Here is a 16,692-nt window from a genome sequence, read left to right on the forward strand (position 1 = left end):
TCATTGTATACCCCTAATGCTAACATTTCAGTTACGCTTGTCAGTTTTCCATAATTGATCACATTGTTCACTCAGAATATGCCAAGGAGTTGAGGTGACAGAAAAAGCATGTTGGGTAATTTGTTTCATTGTTTTACGGAGTGCAATGGGATGTTCTGTTATCAACTTTAGATAGACCTATGTGTATGCTTGTGAAATCTGTCGATTATTTTTCTATTTCCTGGCAAATATTCTCAGATAATCTCACCCGTCTGAAATTGTACATTCATTCAGCTTTTTATTATTCATGGTGTAAGCTTTGTTGCATAGATGTCAGTGGTTTTCCAGTCAATGTTGGGATATTTATATTTTTTAATCATTGAAGGCTACATATCAGTGACTAAAGTCATTTATGAATGCAAACTATTTCAGTTCAGTCTTCATACATATGTTTGATTTGAGTACAGGAAAAAGCCAAGACAAAAAAACAAACAAATGAGTACTTAAGAGAAGGGAAAAAAGATCATGATATGTAATTGAAATACATGCTTTATGCATACTATATAAATTCGTAAACTGTGGGCAGTGCCATCTGTATTTTTAAATTTCTATTCAACACAGCTTACCTTCTTGCATCAGACATGGATTTATTTATTTATGGATTTATTTATTTTTTTTACTCTAGTGTGCATTACAAGGATATCACATCTCTCCCTCTCTCTTTGTGCACAGTTCAGTCACAGAGGCACACCCAAAGTGGTCAGTGACCAGGGCATTGAAGAGGGAGACAAAAATGGGGGATACCGATAGAGAAGAGAGAAAAGAATATACATGAGAAAGTGGAGAGAGATATGTAGAAAGATATTGTGCATGGTGTGATATAATTGTGAGAGATGCAGAGAGAGGGAGGGAGAGAGAGGTAGAAGTAAGGAGAGAGAGAGAGAGAGAGATGGAGATATATAGAATGAGAGGAAGGAAAGATGTATAAAGGAGAGAAAGAGTGAAAATATGGGAGAGATATAATAGAGGAGTATAGAGGCAGAGATAAATAGATGTGAAGGTAAAGTGAGAGGATAATGCCAAGGGGAGAAAAAGTGAGAGATGTAGGGAGAAAGAGAGAGAAAGGGGGAGGTATGGAGATATATAGAGTGAGAGGAAAAAAAGATGTATGAAGGAGAGAAAAAGTAAAAATGTCAGATATATATATATATATATATATATATATATATAGATATAGATAAAGGAGTATATATATTAAAGAGAGAGGGAGGTACATGTAGAGAGGGAGGGAGCGAGCGAGATGGGGTAAAGTGAAAGGAAGGGAAGATATATTAAGGGGAGGAAGAGTGAGAGATGTTGGGAGGGAGAGAGGGAGGAATAATAGGAGAAAGCATACAACCTCCATTATTGTGGGAGCCCACCTTTTCTCTAGGATGTGATTTCCCAAGAGAGACAATTGACAGATCTTCTGCTTTGTATTTGCGCGGACAAAGCAACCTCCTGCCTGCCCCGGTGTATAACTTTGCTCGCTGCTTTTTCAGTGAAGGTTGTCTGCCCACACATGGGGCAAATTCAGAGAAATTCTAGAACTCCATATACCCTTTAAGAAATGCAGAATCAGGTACAGTTAATGCACGTGCTCTCTCACACACACATACACACATACAAGCATAATATTCATACACACACAAACATATCCGTACATACATTCATACTTGTACATGAACATATAAACATGCGGTGTAAAGCCGTGCCATGCACCTAAAAGTACTCGAGCAATGAAGTCGGTGTTGAGTAGGGCATTCTTTATGTCCACCACCTACAAGAGTTGCCATCCATCATTCCAAAAAGATAATTTGTGAAAGAGGAAAGGTAGATTACATTGTATGTTATCAGTTTGGAGGTGGAAGGGTGTTCACTCCATGGAATATATACTTTATGAATGCTCTTGTGTGCATCTAAAGAAATACACACACACACATACACACCTGTAAGATGCATTAGATGTATGTGTTATGATAACAAAAATGTAAATGTTTCAGGATACGCTACTGCACCATCTTTTTTTTTTGGGGGGGGGGATGGGGGTGCCCACATTCTAATAGTTTGCATGGAGTGCACACTATTTTTTCTGATAGTCCTTTAAAGGGAAAGAAAATACCAAATTTACATTTCAGGACGGCATCTGGGTAAATTTGAAAGGCAGAATGGGATGGAGGAATTTGTTCAAGTGAAACCAGCCACTTTGTGAGCATTGACATCTATCATGATCATCTTCATCGTTGGTCATAGATTGTGTGCAGCCCGCTGCTGCTGTTATCGAGCACTTGGAATGTGACATACATATGTGCATTTGGGGAGGAGAATGGGAAAATAGATTTCACTTTAAGAGAATGGGTCCTGATCATGTTTAGTCTTACGATTTGCTTGCTTTTTATATCAAAAATCCTGTTCCTCAACCAATCACATCTGTGTCATTATGTACACTGTAAGCAATCATACAGACATTCCAATAAATTATGCTCCTCCTAAGGATTGTTCTATCTAATATTCTATGTGATATGAGTCATATTGGTTTAATGTATGCACCAGACACACGCACACACACATATACACACACATACACTCACACACACACACTCACACACACACACACACACACATATATATATATATATATATATATATATATATATATATATATACATACAAGAACACATGCATGCGCACATACAAACACACAGACACACATGCAAATTGAAACACGTATGTCAAAGAAAGATGAGTTGTCGGCCCACATTGCCAAGCACTGGTTTGATCAAGCCTCAGTGCAGAGGTTTCTGCACCAAACATGTTCATATCTTGGGAAGATATTCAGCAGTAGGAGATTTCATATTGCCAGTTCAAATGAAACAGCCTGTATGATTATGATTTATGTCTTTGCACTCTTTTCCATAATGACAATATGAATGTATCTTTCCTTTCTATTTCTCCATCTATCTATCTATCTATCTACTGTATCTATCTATCTGTCTATTTAATCTATCTATCCAGCTATCTATCTATCTATCTGTCTATCTATCTATCTATCTATCTATCTATCTGTCTATCTATCTATTTATCTATCTATCTATCTATCTATCTATCTATCTAAGGATGCTAAGTGTGGCAAACACATAGATATTAGCACATAATGTTTACCCCTTTGGGTACTGTAAAACACTATATATTTGCAGCATGAAAGTTTCACAATTTGGAGCCGACGGCCTTTTTCACAGCATGAAATTTTCGCAAATTGCCACTGGCATTCAATGCATATAGTGTATGCAAGAACTTCCCCATGTATTTTAATTTCACAAATCTTGGCTCTCACAAAATTCATGAAATCAAAATGCACGCGAACATTCCTCATTTTACAGTCCTGTACCAATGGATGTATGTGTGCATGAATAAATATCTAAATGTATATACTGGTATATACTGGTATATACTGACTTATATGAGAGGGAGGGAGAGAAATAAAGAGATAGATAATAATCATGATAGATTACTATCACATAAAAACTCTACATGGCACGATGCCATTAGTCTGGAGTACATGCTGTATGGCGGAGATAAGTAGCCACTTTTACAGTTCAGCCTGTAGGAGATCATCAGATCACAATGAATAATAATTATCACAGAGCAAGCTGTGGAAAAAAAATTGCCATGTTAGTGCTAATCATGAACATCTTCAAGCACTTGAGGATTCTGGGCAGATGTGTTTGCAAGAGGTCTCCTTCTTTCCCATCACATTAGCGTCTTACTGGCACTGATCCAACCAATGGATGCACCAGGCTTTGAAATCAGGCATAGCTACATTGTAGCAGAAGACCCCTTTCACATTCACAACTTAAAACAAAGGATGTCATAATGCAAGCATGCTACTGGGCGAAAGACCAATTCTGTGATGCACCAATGCTTCACACATCTCAACACTTTTTGTTGCTTTTATTTGGAATTTGTGTGTTCTGGCTGTTTGTTTATATTGCCTATAATATCTATAGCACTCTCTATAAAATTATATATCGGAGACTGAGTGGGGTTAAGCACCTTTCAGATGTAGTTTTGAATGCTTAAACACCCTGTACTACACAAATATTTTGTAACTGTATCAGAGTGCTCCACTAACCAGAAATTCTAATCTTTCTTGAACTCCGTGTCAATGTGGTTGGACTTTTTTTTTGTGCCCAGAAAAGGGTACGAAATGAAACAAACCGGTGAATAGTGTATTGAGTGCCTGACTACTTTGCTCTCAGCCAGAGGCAAAGAAAAGGACGAGGCTAACCTAACTGAATAAGATTCTGTTAGCACAATTGACATATTGGGTCGAAGTAGCCAAGTACCTCTGTGTATCAACCATACAGAGGTAAAGAAATATAGCAGTTGCCATAGGTTACGCCTTTTCGCTGATATGAAAGACGACTGCGCTTCTTTGATCATGCACTAGTTTTCTTCGTCTTCTTTTCTTTATTCAATCCATTGAAAAGCAATACATGGAGAAAATCCATTTAGAGAATATACAATATGCCATGACCACATGTTATGATCTAAGTAGACTGTGAGAGCTTTGTAATAAATGTAAAGAAATGAAAATGTAAACATTTTATATTCATAGGGTTACTGTCGGCAAATGGAATACAGCAGAAAGACTTGTGAATTTTTTTTTTCCTTTGGGTTATTTTTGCTGTGATCGATGTGAGAAAAGAAATGAGATGATTCCCTTGTTTAAGCATCTCAGACATACTGCAGTACAATTTTGAGTTGTACTTCTTCAAAACATACAATTTACTTAGATGTACAGATTTTAATTGCATACATAGTATACAATTACAAATAATGAATGTTTATGAGTGCAACGGACAGGATATTTAATGACGTGAAAGATGAAATGATCCTTTCAACTCGGTTACACCTCATTGAATGGATCAATAATTTAATCTTTCACCGAATGAAATATTCTGTCCATTGCACAACTGAAAAACAGTCATTATTTGTTTTATATAACACCTGAAAATAGATCCTTGTCATTTGATGTTTTATGAATTTAGAAATAAGAGAGAATTTATGAGATGTGAATTTGAGAAAATGCTGAGCACTAGAGGTTAGCAGGCAGTCCATCAATATGCTTGATTGCATGTACACTGCAAATGCAAGCGTTTTTTTCGTAAGTGCATGGTGTGCTTGACTCTCGGCGTGCGTGCAATGGAGCAAATCGCATGGATCAAAAATTGCACAAAAATGGAGCCACAATTGCATGAATAATGACACAATTATAGAATGGGACAGATGATCAATATCAAACAACCAATCAAATGACAAGGATCTATCTAGGTGTTATGTAATATATTATATTTTTTCTCCTTCTTTTCCTGCTTCACAATGCGCCTTGGAATAGTTATAGTTGTACTAGATAGATGGTGCAATATAAATGCATTGTATTATTATCATTTATTATTATTATTATTACTACTACTACTGCTGCTGCTGCTACTGCTGCTGCTACTACTACTACTACTACTACTACTACTGCTACTACTACTACTACTACTACTACTGCTACTACTGCTACTACTACTACTGCTACTACTGCTACTACTACTACTACTACTACTACTACTACTACTACTGCTGCTGCTACTACTACTACTACTACTACTACTGCTACTACTACTACTACTACTACTGCTACTACTACTACTACTACTGCTACTACTACTACTACTACTGCTACTACTACTACTACTACTACTAATGATAATAATAATAATAATGATAATAATAATAATATATAAAGCAGTGTTTATTTGCCACCATAATGTAAGCGCACAGATTTACTGGCAGTTCCATTTGATTTTTATATGTCTAGAAACTTTGGCATAACAGTTTTTCATGTTTATATTTCCTTCTGAAATTGTATCATACCTCGTGCATTAACTTCTTTAAGATGTACTGTGTGAGAGCAGTGAGTGCTGTCAACCATTGACTATGAGTGTGAATGCACAGTGATTATAGGCAAGTGTTCATGTTTAGGTTCATCTTTCATGAGTGTCCGTGCCCTAATAGCAAACTAACCATGTTTTTACTTCCCTTGCCAGCAGGTGCTGCTGTTTGTACTGTAGCAAATGATTTGCAACCAAATGATTAAATTCAGGGCCTATTCACACACACCTGGAGAGAGAGAAAACAAAAAGTTTTTTTTTTTCAAAATTCATTTTTGCACGGCGATGCAAGAACTGATAATTCTTGTGTGTGGACACAAAAACAAATTAATTCACAATCTCAAATTACTTTCTCCCCCCCCCCCCCATGCAAAATTATGGTCTTTTGATTTTTTTTTTCACTTGATAATTTGCCTCATGAAGTGTGAATGAATAACATGTAAAAAAACAGATCCAACTTTTTCTGTTTACTCCATGGTTCAATTCACCACACGAGGAGCCATATGAGGGTATCTTAGATCATGTTCCAATCATTGCTTAGGCATACGCAGTTCATAAATTCAAATCGCTTTGCTTGCATCCAAGTGTTTTATTTTTGTTTTACTTTCTTTGCCGATGTGTGGGAATGGCAGTTAGTGAAATCCGTTTTTTGCATCGCAGTCCAAACATTGACCATTCCTGTGTGTGAATGGGCCTTAAGTTATGTGTTATCTGATGTTCTTTGGAGGACAATATGAAAGTAGCTAACTTTGACTTTAACACCTACAATGTACTTCACTTGACTGTTTGTGACTGTTGTTTCACTTCTTCAGTACCGGTATTGAAAATATTATGCATGCACACTGCACCGTGTGAAGTTAAATTGATTAGCAAGTCATGGCACAATTACAATAAATTTTGCAATCAGCTGCTACCACAACCGATCAATTGTCTAGCCCAATTAACCAATCACGATCGAGTATTGAAGACAGGGAGTGAATTGCTGTGTTCATTTCAAAGAGTCAATTTATTTCTATGATATATCATGGGTTGTGACTCTTGTGATAGTCAGTAATGGTCAATAATGTATGGTTTTTAACTTTTGACATGCACCGTTACAATTTACATTTTGTGCAGTGCGTGCCAATGGTATTTAAAGGAAACCAAAACCCAAAGAGAAATGTGGATTGAGTGAAAGCAGCAACATTAGTAGAACACATCAGTGAAAGTTTGAGGAAAATCGATGTAAAAGTTATGAATATAAAGAGAATTCCACAAAAATAAATTTTTCGTGGAAAGTACAAATTCCATCAACTTGATGCTCACATATGTTAAGGGTAATTATTATTCCCCTTGATTTCTGAAAGTGGTTAGTCAAGTGCTCTTTCATTACGCTAAAAAGTGAAAGCATGTTGCATTTTCTTTATATATGACGTCATAAGCTCAAGTAGTCTCCTTGTCCAGTGGTTCCAACACCAAAACTTTAAAAATTCATAACTTCTACATCTGTTGTCCGATTTTCCTCAAACTTTCACTGATGTGTTCTACTAATGTTGCTGCTTTCACTCAATCCACATTTCTCTCTGGGTTTTGGTTTCCTTTAATCCCACAAGTGCAGTGTCAACCTTCTTGATTAAAGTTAAAACGCTTCTATTTTAACAAACAATCCTGTGGAATGTAGACAAGATGATTTTATGCTGAGAATGGTGATAAATGTTGAATGACAAGATGTGTTGGTTGCCATGGCAATGGACAGTGCATGCCTTTTTTTGAATCCCACGTTAAGCTGCAGAGAGAGACATCCTCAGTGTTCTCTGGCCTCGTGGTGCACAACATTCGGTGTAAAACAAAAGCAAAAAAAAAAAAGAAAGTGCAGTTTGCCTCACCCAATAATGCACTGCGCCTCAGGCACTTGATATCATCAAACATTGCATAACGATTTAACACAACAACAAAAAGGAGGAAAAAAAGGCAGTCTGGTCTAGCATAGCATATTTTTATTTACGAATCATATGTTGCCTCTTTTCATTCCCTCTGGACATGATTTTATTTATTTTTTTCTTTCCGTGGCTTCGCGTGGGTTCAACATAACTTTCATCACATCCAGGATAATATTGCAGAGGGCCTGCCCGAGGTATATCACAAAACACACAAGAGTCAAGTGTTTTCTATTCCTTATCTTCTTTTTCTCATATTGGTCTCCATCTATACATCTTTTTCATTTATTTTTCTCCTGTTAGTCGTACTAGATGTACTCATTTGTTACCAATGAAATCTACCCATTTATTTATTTATATATTATTTTTTTCTGTTGTAGATTACCACTTCATTTTTCAGTTCATTTGAGGCAGAACCCACAAAGCCATTGCTCTTGTAGATTAGTCACAAGTTAGTATGATTTAGTGTGCAATTGATTTCCTTCCATTAATTTTTTTTTTCAAAATCTTTACCCTTTGAAAAATTTGGTCATATCAGCCATGACGGTGTAAGCAGATACTTACATATATACCACATAAGCAAAAGAGGAATTCCTGACTATATATCGGTAGATCATAATCGGCAGTTGATTGGCGTTTGGAGGGGAGGTTAGTAGAGGTGGAAGACCAAGTAATCTGCAGGAACATTGTTTAATATCTTTTCTGTAAGAAGCAATATAGATGTGCGGAAGAATCAAACGCTGAAATTTGCCAGTTCCTAATTTCAAATGATGGCTTTTGAAGTCTCAGTCTTGCATATGTGGAGTTAATCATTGTTGTGCATCTTTTAGTGTCTTTTTCAAAGTTGAAGCTGGTAGCATCAAGTCAAAAGAGCTTCTCAGAGTTGATATAGAGGACATATTACATAGTGATACATGATATCCTTGTATAGATTTGGAGTCTGTGATGTACACAGTAATAATTTTCACCTAAATCTAATTTTGGATGTCACCTCTTATAACTGATTGTAACGGGAACACTAACAAATTAGGAGATGATCTATTTATTAACCAAGTACATTTCAGAAAGAGTCATAACATTCAAAACCCTCTGATTACACCTTCTTGCCATTCCATTCACATCTGAATGTTGCGATCTGTGAGGGTGTCTGGGAATCACAATACAGATCTGATGGGGGCACTGAAATAATAATTTTATAGTGCAGTGTGTTGCAGCTTTGGGGGAGTGCTGTTATATCTGAGATCTACCCATGTACTTACCGTTTGTTTATAAATTGGTAGAGTTAATCAACCCACACTTTATACGGTTTAGTGCAGTATTGGTTTTGTTTTTTTTTTTCATCACAAAATTTATCTTTTATTGTCAGTGTTTTGCAAGGTATTTATTTATCTTCTTTTTATTATTTTAGCCCTTTGATGTTCCTGTATATATTTATTTACTCTGGTTGTAGAATTTTCAAGAGCCTTTCAATCCCTAAATTTATAATTAGTCCCTCAATTGGCAACTTATCTTTAATAGTGAAGATTATGGTCATTCTTTCTGTCTCATAATATTTGCCCATTTTCTTTTCCTTACTTTGTGCAAATTTAATGCATCCAACCATTTCCATCTCATCTTTCTTCACTGCATTAAACGTAGTAAAATTTCAATTTGCTAATACAATAAATGAGAACAATTTGATAATTTCTGTTCTGAAATTGCCCTATTGCTTGATGGGTTAAACTGTTGTAAAGGATTACATGCAAGTGCAGTGGATGCATGTTTTTCATATAGCTACTTTCCTGAGTCTTTTGATGGGCTCTCAGAATGCTTTTGGGAGATTTTCAAAATATTGAAGTGTAAGGAGAAAAGTCTCTTAGAAATCAATGTGTTCCCTCCTTCCTTCCCCTTTTCTACTACCCCCCCCCCTCGCTCTTATCCCCTCAGTCCCCCTCCCCTTAGCCCCCTCTCACTTCCCCATACCATTACATAGCCTTGCTTTGCATCAATTAGTATTCTTTGCAGAAACATGTGCAAATTCTAGGGACACTTTCTTAATTGAATTAAAGCTACTGATAACAGCAAAAAAAAAAACCTTCTTTATAATCCACACACAACATCTCAAGTAGGTATCTTAATTTGAATTCTTGTTCATATCCTGTCACTTAAAATGCATTTTAGCAATACTTAACCACTCTTTTCATTGTCAGTCCAATTATCTATTCACTTACATTCCTATTAATGATTCAAAAGGCTTTCTGTTTCTCAAATTGGCTATGTATTCTTTGGCATGAGATTTGTCATGAAAAGATTAATTCTCTTTTTCAAGAATGATTGTAAAAAGAAAATTGATACATTGATAATATATCTGAAAATGCTCCCCAACAGATTTTCTACACCAGCATCCAAGGATGCAACTTTTTTGGTTTTGTCGATTCAGAGGAGACCTTTATGTAGACAAGTATATTGAAATCAAGATTTGATATGTCTGAATATTGTTTTCATCTACTGGGATTTATTTTTCAAGGCTATTGACACTGAATTCATCGTATTCTCATACAGTGCAGTCCAGGCTGCAACATTTAAATTGATTTCAGATATATATGCTCATCATTTCCTTGACAAACTACATTCAAACTTGAACATGGTGAATTCTTCAGTCAGATACCTGTTCAACTGTTTTAATGACTCTGTGTGGGCTTTTGTGGTTTGTTGATCAATTCCCAAGGAAGGTAGTAAGGTGTACTGGTACAACTTGTATTACAAATACAGAGAAACCTCGTTATAGTGAGCTTGCTTAGAATGAAGTACCACTCTGAACAAGATGATTTTGGCAATCCCAATTTTCGATTACTGTAAAACCAGAAATCTTCATGCGCACCTCAATTTAGCATATTTCACAAGAGCCAAAATTTGCAAAATTAAAATGCATTCAAAAGTCTTTTTCTGCACTCTACACATTGAATGCCAGGGGGCAATTCATGAAGATTTCATGCTGCAAGAAAGGCCTATGGCTCCAATTCACAAAAATTTTATGCCATGAAAATTTCTTGCTTTACAATACTTTAGTTAGCTGGTCTCTCTTTAGTACATTTACAATGAGGTGCTGGTTATTACGAGTTCAATTCGATGGCCCTGGCGATCTCGTAATGATATCTTCCTGTACAATACAAAACATATACAACATGGCAAGCGTTCCGTCATACTGGCATTGTGTGGTTATATTGTGTGAACTTCTACAGGCCCTCCGCAAATCTTGAGTTCTCCTTTGGGTTCAGCTTTCAGCTTTTCAGTTTTGCCACGCTCTGGGTTTTTGCATGTCGCCACACTAGTGTTCCTTTTCTGCATGTTTTTAGTCATTAGAAGTTACTCCATGCATGCTGAAAAACAATTTTTTTTTGTTCATGCAAGGAATTTAGTAGTGTCATTTCTGGAGCATTTGATTTTGTTTATATATGTGTGTAGGTTTGTGTGTGTGAGTGTGTGTGGGGTATATAGGTTTGTGTGTCTACTCCCATTTTGAATATTGATATCAGGGAAATTTGAGAAATACTCCTGATTATATCACGTTCTCTGTGCAGCATGTCATGCACACTTTTGCTCCTTTTTTTTCGTTGGCAATAATCAAGTTTATATGTCCTAACCAAACCCTAAAGAAAACATGATATCATGGGAGTGGAAAATGTGCTGGCTGTATACATGCCTTGCATTTCCTCAACATGTAAGAAATGACTGTCACTATTTATTATCAACACACTTTGTCTGGTAGTTGGGTTGCCTGTTTCATTAAAGCCACTTTTTACCATTTGCAGATTTAAAAAAAAATAACTCTAGTGCCTCAGAATAAATCTAAAATGTGAGTTAGGGATAGAAACAACCAATGTAAAAATGTTAATCAGTATAATCAGTGTTCAGAATTGTTAAATATACAAAATGTAATTAATAGTTTTATTAAAATTGTTTATAGAATAAACCATCGACAGTTATGTTTTTATTGAGAAAATTAATGATATATCCTTTTGTGGCTTTATTGCAAATGTTTTATATGGTAAGATGTTTTGTGATAGAACTGAACTACACATATGCATCGACTGTGATAGCTCGAATATTTTTTTTCATCATTGCTCCCAATGGTAAACAGTGGCTTAAAGTGAGGAATTAGCATGGTCATTGTGGAGGCAAGCATCTAAAAACGATCACCACTCTCATTTGTTTTTAATGTTTGTTGCATTTGCTGCTTTATAGTGGAGTATATCAGTAGCTGGAATCACTGAGGTGCCCCCAGTGGCTTTCCTACCAAACTTCATCGTCCAGAGAAAGGTCCTCAGACCCCTGAGGCTACAGACAGGTGGAACCATCTTGGTAAGAAATCCTCGCTCTTTCCCTTACCACCATCTCTCCCTCTCTCTCTCCCTGGCTGCATCTCTCTCTCTCTTTCTCCCCTTAACATATTAGGCCCGTTCACACACAAGGGAAAAAGTGAGATTTAAAAATCAATTTTCTTATCGCGATCAAAATTTCTAAATTTTTTCCTGTGTGGACAGAAAAATCTCACTAATTTTCGCGATCCTGATCGCGATCCAACTTGCACTATTAGTGCGATTTTTCAGAAGAATCGTGATTATTTGCCAAGTGTCGTGTGTGTGAGCGCGATCAAGATTCGGAAATTGGTATTTTTGCGTGAAACTCTATTGGGACTGCGGGGTCAGTCTTCGGTCATGCGAGTTTCGCGCGTGCGCAATTTGGCCACTGATCGTTCTTTCCTTGCTGGAAAGTGCGATTTTTCCCTGTGTATGAACGGTCGAAAAAAAAAATCGAAATTTGAATCGCGATTGTAATTTCGATTTTCGTTGTTTGGGAACAGGCCTATTATCTTTCTCTCCTCTCACTTCAACTCCACATTTATCTATCTATCTATCTATCTATCTCTATACTCCTCTATTATATTTCTCTCACATTTTCACTCTTTCTCTCCTTTGCACATCTTTCCTTCCTCTTATCCTATATATCCCCATATCTCCCTCTCTTGCTCCCTCTCTCTCTCACTCCTTCTCTCCCTCTCTCTCTCTGTTGTTGTAGTTCTCTCCCTCTCTTACTTTCTCACTCTCTCCTTTCCATTCTCTGTACTCTGAAACCAGAAATTTTCACGACTTGGAACCGACGGCATATCATTGGCTTAGAACGAGAAGAGCTTTTGATATCGCGATTTTAGGGGTATTAAGTTATTGGTGTCATGTTGTAGAGCTTGATCTCCTCTACATTATGATGTCAATTTTAGATTATTTTCATTTTCAGTAAGATGTTAAATCTTAAATCTTAAAACCACAAGGATGCTATTTTACCCTTCATGTGGAACAATGCTTATAAATGTACCCACTTTTGATTATGTTGAATGTTTATTTCATGAGAATTGATTGTTCATTTTTATTTATGCTCAAATTTTAGAACATGATAGCGCCTTTCTAGTTCTCAGCTGATGATTTGAGAAAATTTGTTGTTTTACAGTATCTGTCAGTAATCTTTGGATTTAGAGGGGAAGTTTGTATGGATTGAGTAAATGCAGAAAAACTTGTGAAATGCACTGATCAGTGAAAATTGAAGGATGATCAGACAGTCCCGTGAAGTTATGAATATTTCAAGTTTCAGTTATTTCTGTGTACTGCCCTCTGGAGATAGGAATTGACAGGAAATTTATGATGTCACTGTAGGAGGACAATATGAACAAAATATGGCATAATTTCACAGGAAGTTAAATTTTCTATGGTATCAGAAGAGCCCCTGTGGAAGACCCCTGGTGATGTTTGGACGATGGAAGAAGGACGATGGTAGCCCGTGACCCACTACCTCCAGGAATCTTGTTGGTCCCACCCAATATCGATGCAGGTTTCACAATCTCGTAGGTACAGGGCTTCGTAACCATTCCTCTTAATAATCTGCAACATATAGGGAGCCAAGCTGGCCATGGAGCGGGGCTGGGCCATCAACATTGGGGGCGGGTTCCACCACTGCTCCAGCAAGCGGGGCGGGGGCTTCTGCGCCTACGCCGACATCACCCTGGCCCTGCGCTTCCTCTTCACCCTGGGCCTCGTCCGCAAGGCCATGATCCTCGACCTGGACGCCCACCAGGGCAACGGCCACGAGCGCGACTTCATGCAGCAGCGGGATTCCGTCTACATCCTGGACGTGTACAACAGGCACATATACCCCCGGGATGGCTACGCAAAGCGTGAGTGTCCGTACAAGATGGCACATCTTCAAAGGTGACACATACATGTAGTTCACAAAAGGGCTCCAAATTCATCTTCCACGGTTTGGAAATTTGCTTGCAATATATGAAAAGGGCCTACCAGGAACTTGCTGGCCGACGCGATTTGCGAGGATAGTGAGTTATTTTGGAGTATTTTGAGATCGAAAGTGTAAAATTATCTCAATTGTAGTAATTGGCTTTTATCCCTGAAGCACTATCTCTGTTCAGTAGTGGATAGATAGAACGTTACGTGATTATCTATCGTGCTTTGGCAATAGTTTTTTTTCCAAGCAAGCTGCCTGAGACTCACTCTTGCGTGGAATATTGATGGATGCTGCTATGGCCAGATTTGTAAATGATTATAAAACATTACACAGCAACCATGATCTGTTCCATGTGTTACTCTGGAGGAAGGCACTGTGATGTCAAAGACACAAGTATTTCCCTGATTATCACACTGATTTTAGTTGTCATGACATTGCGATCACGGAGAAAAATCATTGATATTTGGCACAGAGAAGATATAAATGTGTGTCCTCGTGATTTGGATGCAGCCCTTACTGTTGCAGCAATGAAAAAAAAAAATATGCTTTCCCACCAAAGTGGCTTCCTTGTACAGGAGGCAAGCAATTTTTTCACATCCTAGATCTTGGATATGACTTCTGATGAGCCGTGTGAGTAGAATATTTGGCAATGGGCTCTCTCTATTAAAGTGCAGTCTAGATACAGAATTTACAATGCAATGTGTCCTTGTGTAATAGTCATAAAACACACAGTGCCATATGCTATGCTTTGTACATGTACATTCAAGTGACAGTTACATAGAAATGAGAGATTGTCAATATGATGTGCTCTCTGTTGATTAATGAAATCATCTGGAAGGAATGTCGAGATTTCTATGTTACGCACGTGTTGCTCAGTTTATACTCTGCGCGATTGGCCAGTTGCCTCTCTTGGCCTGCTCTCTTTCTTAATACCAATAGTACAGACATTCTAGCACCAACTACCCATGATGAGTCAATGTGTGCAAGGCTTACACATTTTATCCAAACCATCATAGTGATGTTTATTCTGAAGCAAATCTTAAAGGGATGGTATAGTCTTGGTTGAGATGGGGATTCAGATTTTAACTTTTTGCAAAATAATCAGATTTTTTGCGAGATGATTACAAAACACACAAATATGAGAGAGCATACAATTTGAAGAGGAATTCAAAGTTTATTTGATGAAAATCAGTTTTGAAATGCCTGAGATATCCACAAACAAAGTAAAATGGTAGTGGTCCCACCTTTTATTAGGACCTCTTTGTTTCTGGATATCTCAGCCTCTCAAGCATTGTATGTTCTTTCATATTTCATAAAGTTTTTATGACCCCCCCCCCCAAAAAAAAAAGAAAAAAAAGAAAGATGGTTTGAAACCTGAAGCCCCATCTCAAATAAAAACTATACCATCCCTTTAAAGTTGAAATGCATTATAAGCTTTTGTTCATTGTGAGAGATGATATCCTTTGGTCTTGTTATAGGCTTTTGTTATCCTTTTTTTTTCCTGAACATTCCCTTTCTGATACTCATCGGAGTGGAGTGAAGCATGGTCTTTACATTACAGGCTATGTCAGAACTTGTCTGGTGTTACTATTATAAATTGCTTGATTCTACTTGTGGGATTTTCAGTAGCAATATAAAATACCGGTATGTATTTATTCTGTGCACAGGTGGCATCAGCAGAAAGGTAGAAGTGAATTATTTCATCGCAGACGAAGAGTACATGACTTTAGTAGCAAGGTGAGTGGACTTCCCATCATTCAAAATACAGATGTTAAATGGGCATTTGCCCCAAATATATGTCCAAAAAAAAATTACAACGGAACTCTCCGCAATGATAACTTTAAGAATAGTGAATCAATCCAAATACAACTTCAGGGTGAGAAACTATAACTTATTTCTGACATCTTACAGAAAACCCCATCCGATTTGCTTCAGTGGTCAAAGAGAAATGAGTTTTGTAGAGCATATCAGGAATCCCTTCCCTCCAAGTTCTGTCCATTGTGTTCACACATTATTCAGTTCCAAGAGCATCCAAGTGCTAAACTTGGAAGAATCAGACCCATGACATAGTTTACAACGATCCACATTTTTCTGTGACAACTTAACCAAATGGAATGGGGTTTTCTGCAAAATATAGCTAAGATGTTATAGTTCATGACCTCGAAGTAGCATTTAGACAGTTTAATCATATTGGTAGTTATCAGTGCGAAAATCCGATTGTAATTTTTTGGGGGACATACTGTATATGTGGATTCATTAAATACAAAAATATAAGTAGAACACATACTGGTATTAAGTGAAATGTGAGGAAAATTGAATGATGTGTTCAAACCTCAAACCTTAAAGATTTCCAGTTTTGATGAAATGCAATATAGCAGTATTGCAAAATGAAAAAAAAAAAATTATATGTCAAAATTTGAGCAGTCAAAAAGAATGTAAAACAGCTGGTCCGTGGTAGAATCAAACAAAATAGATCGCAAAAAGGCAAACAGGTAAATAACATAGAGCATCAATTATGAAAAGTCTTGCTGGAAAATGGAAGCAGC

At 37.0% G+C, this 16,692-nt stretch overlaps 1 protein-coding gene across 1 annotated transcript in view; it reads left to right on the forward strand.

Annotated features, from left to right (window-relative positions):
- LOC139718646 (histone deacetylase 11-like) overlaps positions 1-16,692 on the forward strand; it is a 44,211-nt gene that overhangs the window by 19,083 nt on the left and 8,436 nt on the right. Inside the window, exons 4-7 of the mRNA XM_071630105.1 lie at positions 8,047-8,073; positions 12,101-12,217; positions 13,802-14,081; positions 15,814-15,883. Coding sequence (XP_071486206.1) covers positions 8,047-8,073; positions 12,101-12,217; positions 13,802-14,081; positions 15,814-15,883 — 494 coding nt within the window. The remainder of the gene's footprint in view (positions 1-8,046; positions 8,074-12,100; positions 12,218-13,801; positions 14,082-15,813; positions 15,884-16,692) is intronic.

The sequence above is a fragment of the Diadema antillarum genome, unplaced genomic scaffold, assembly GCF_040938485.1.
Source record: "Diadema antillarum isolate AM-2024a unplaced genomic scaffold, OU_Dant_1.0 scf00000098, whole genome shotgun sequence".
Taxonomy (NCBI): domain Eukaryota; kingdom Metazoa; phylum Echinodermata; class Echinoidea; order Diadematoida; family Diadematidae; genus Diadema; species Diadema antillarum.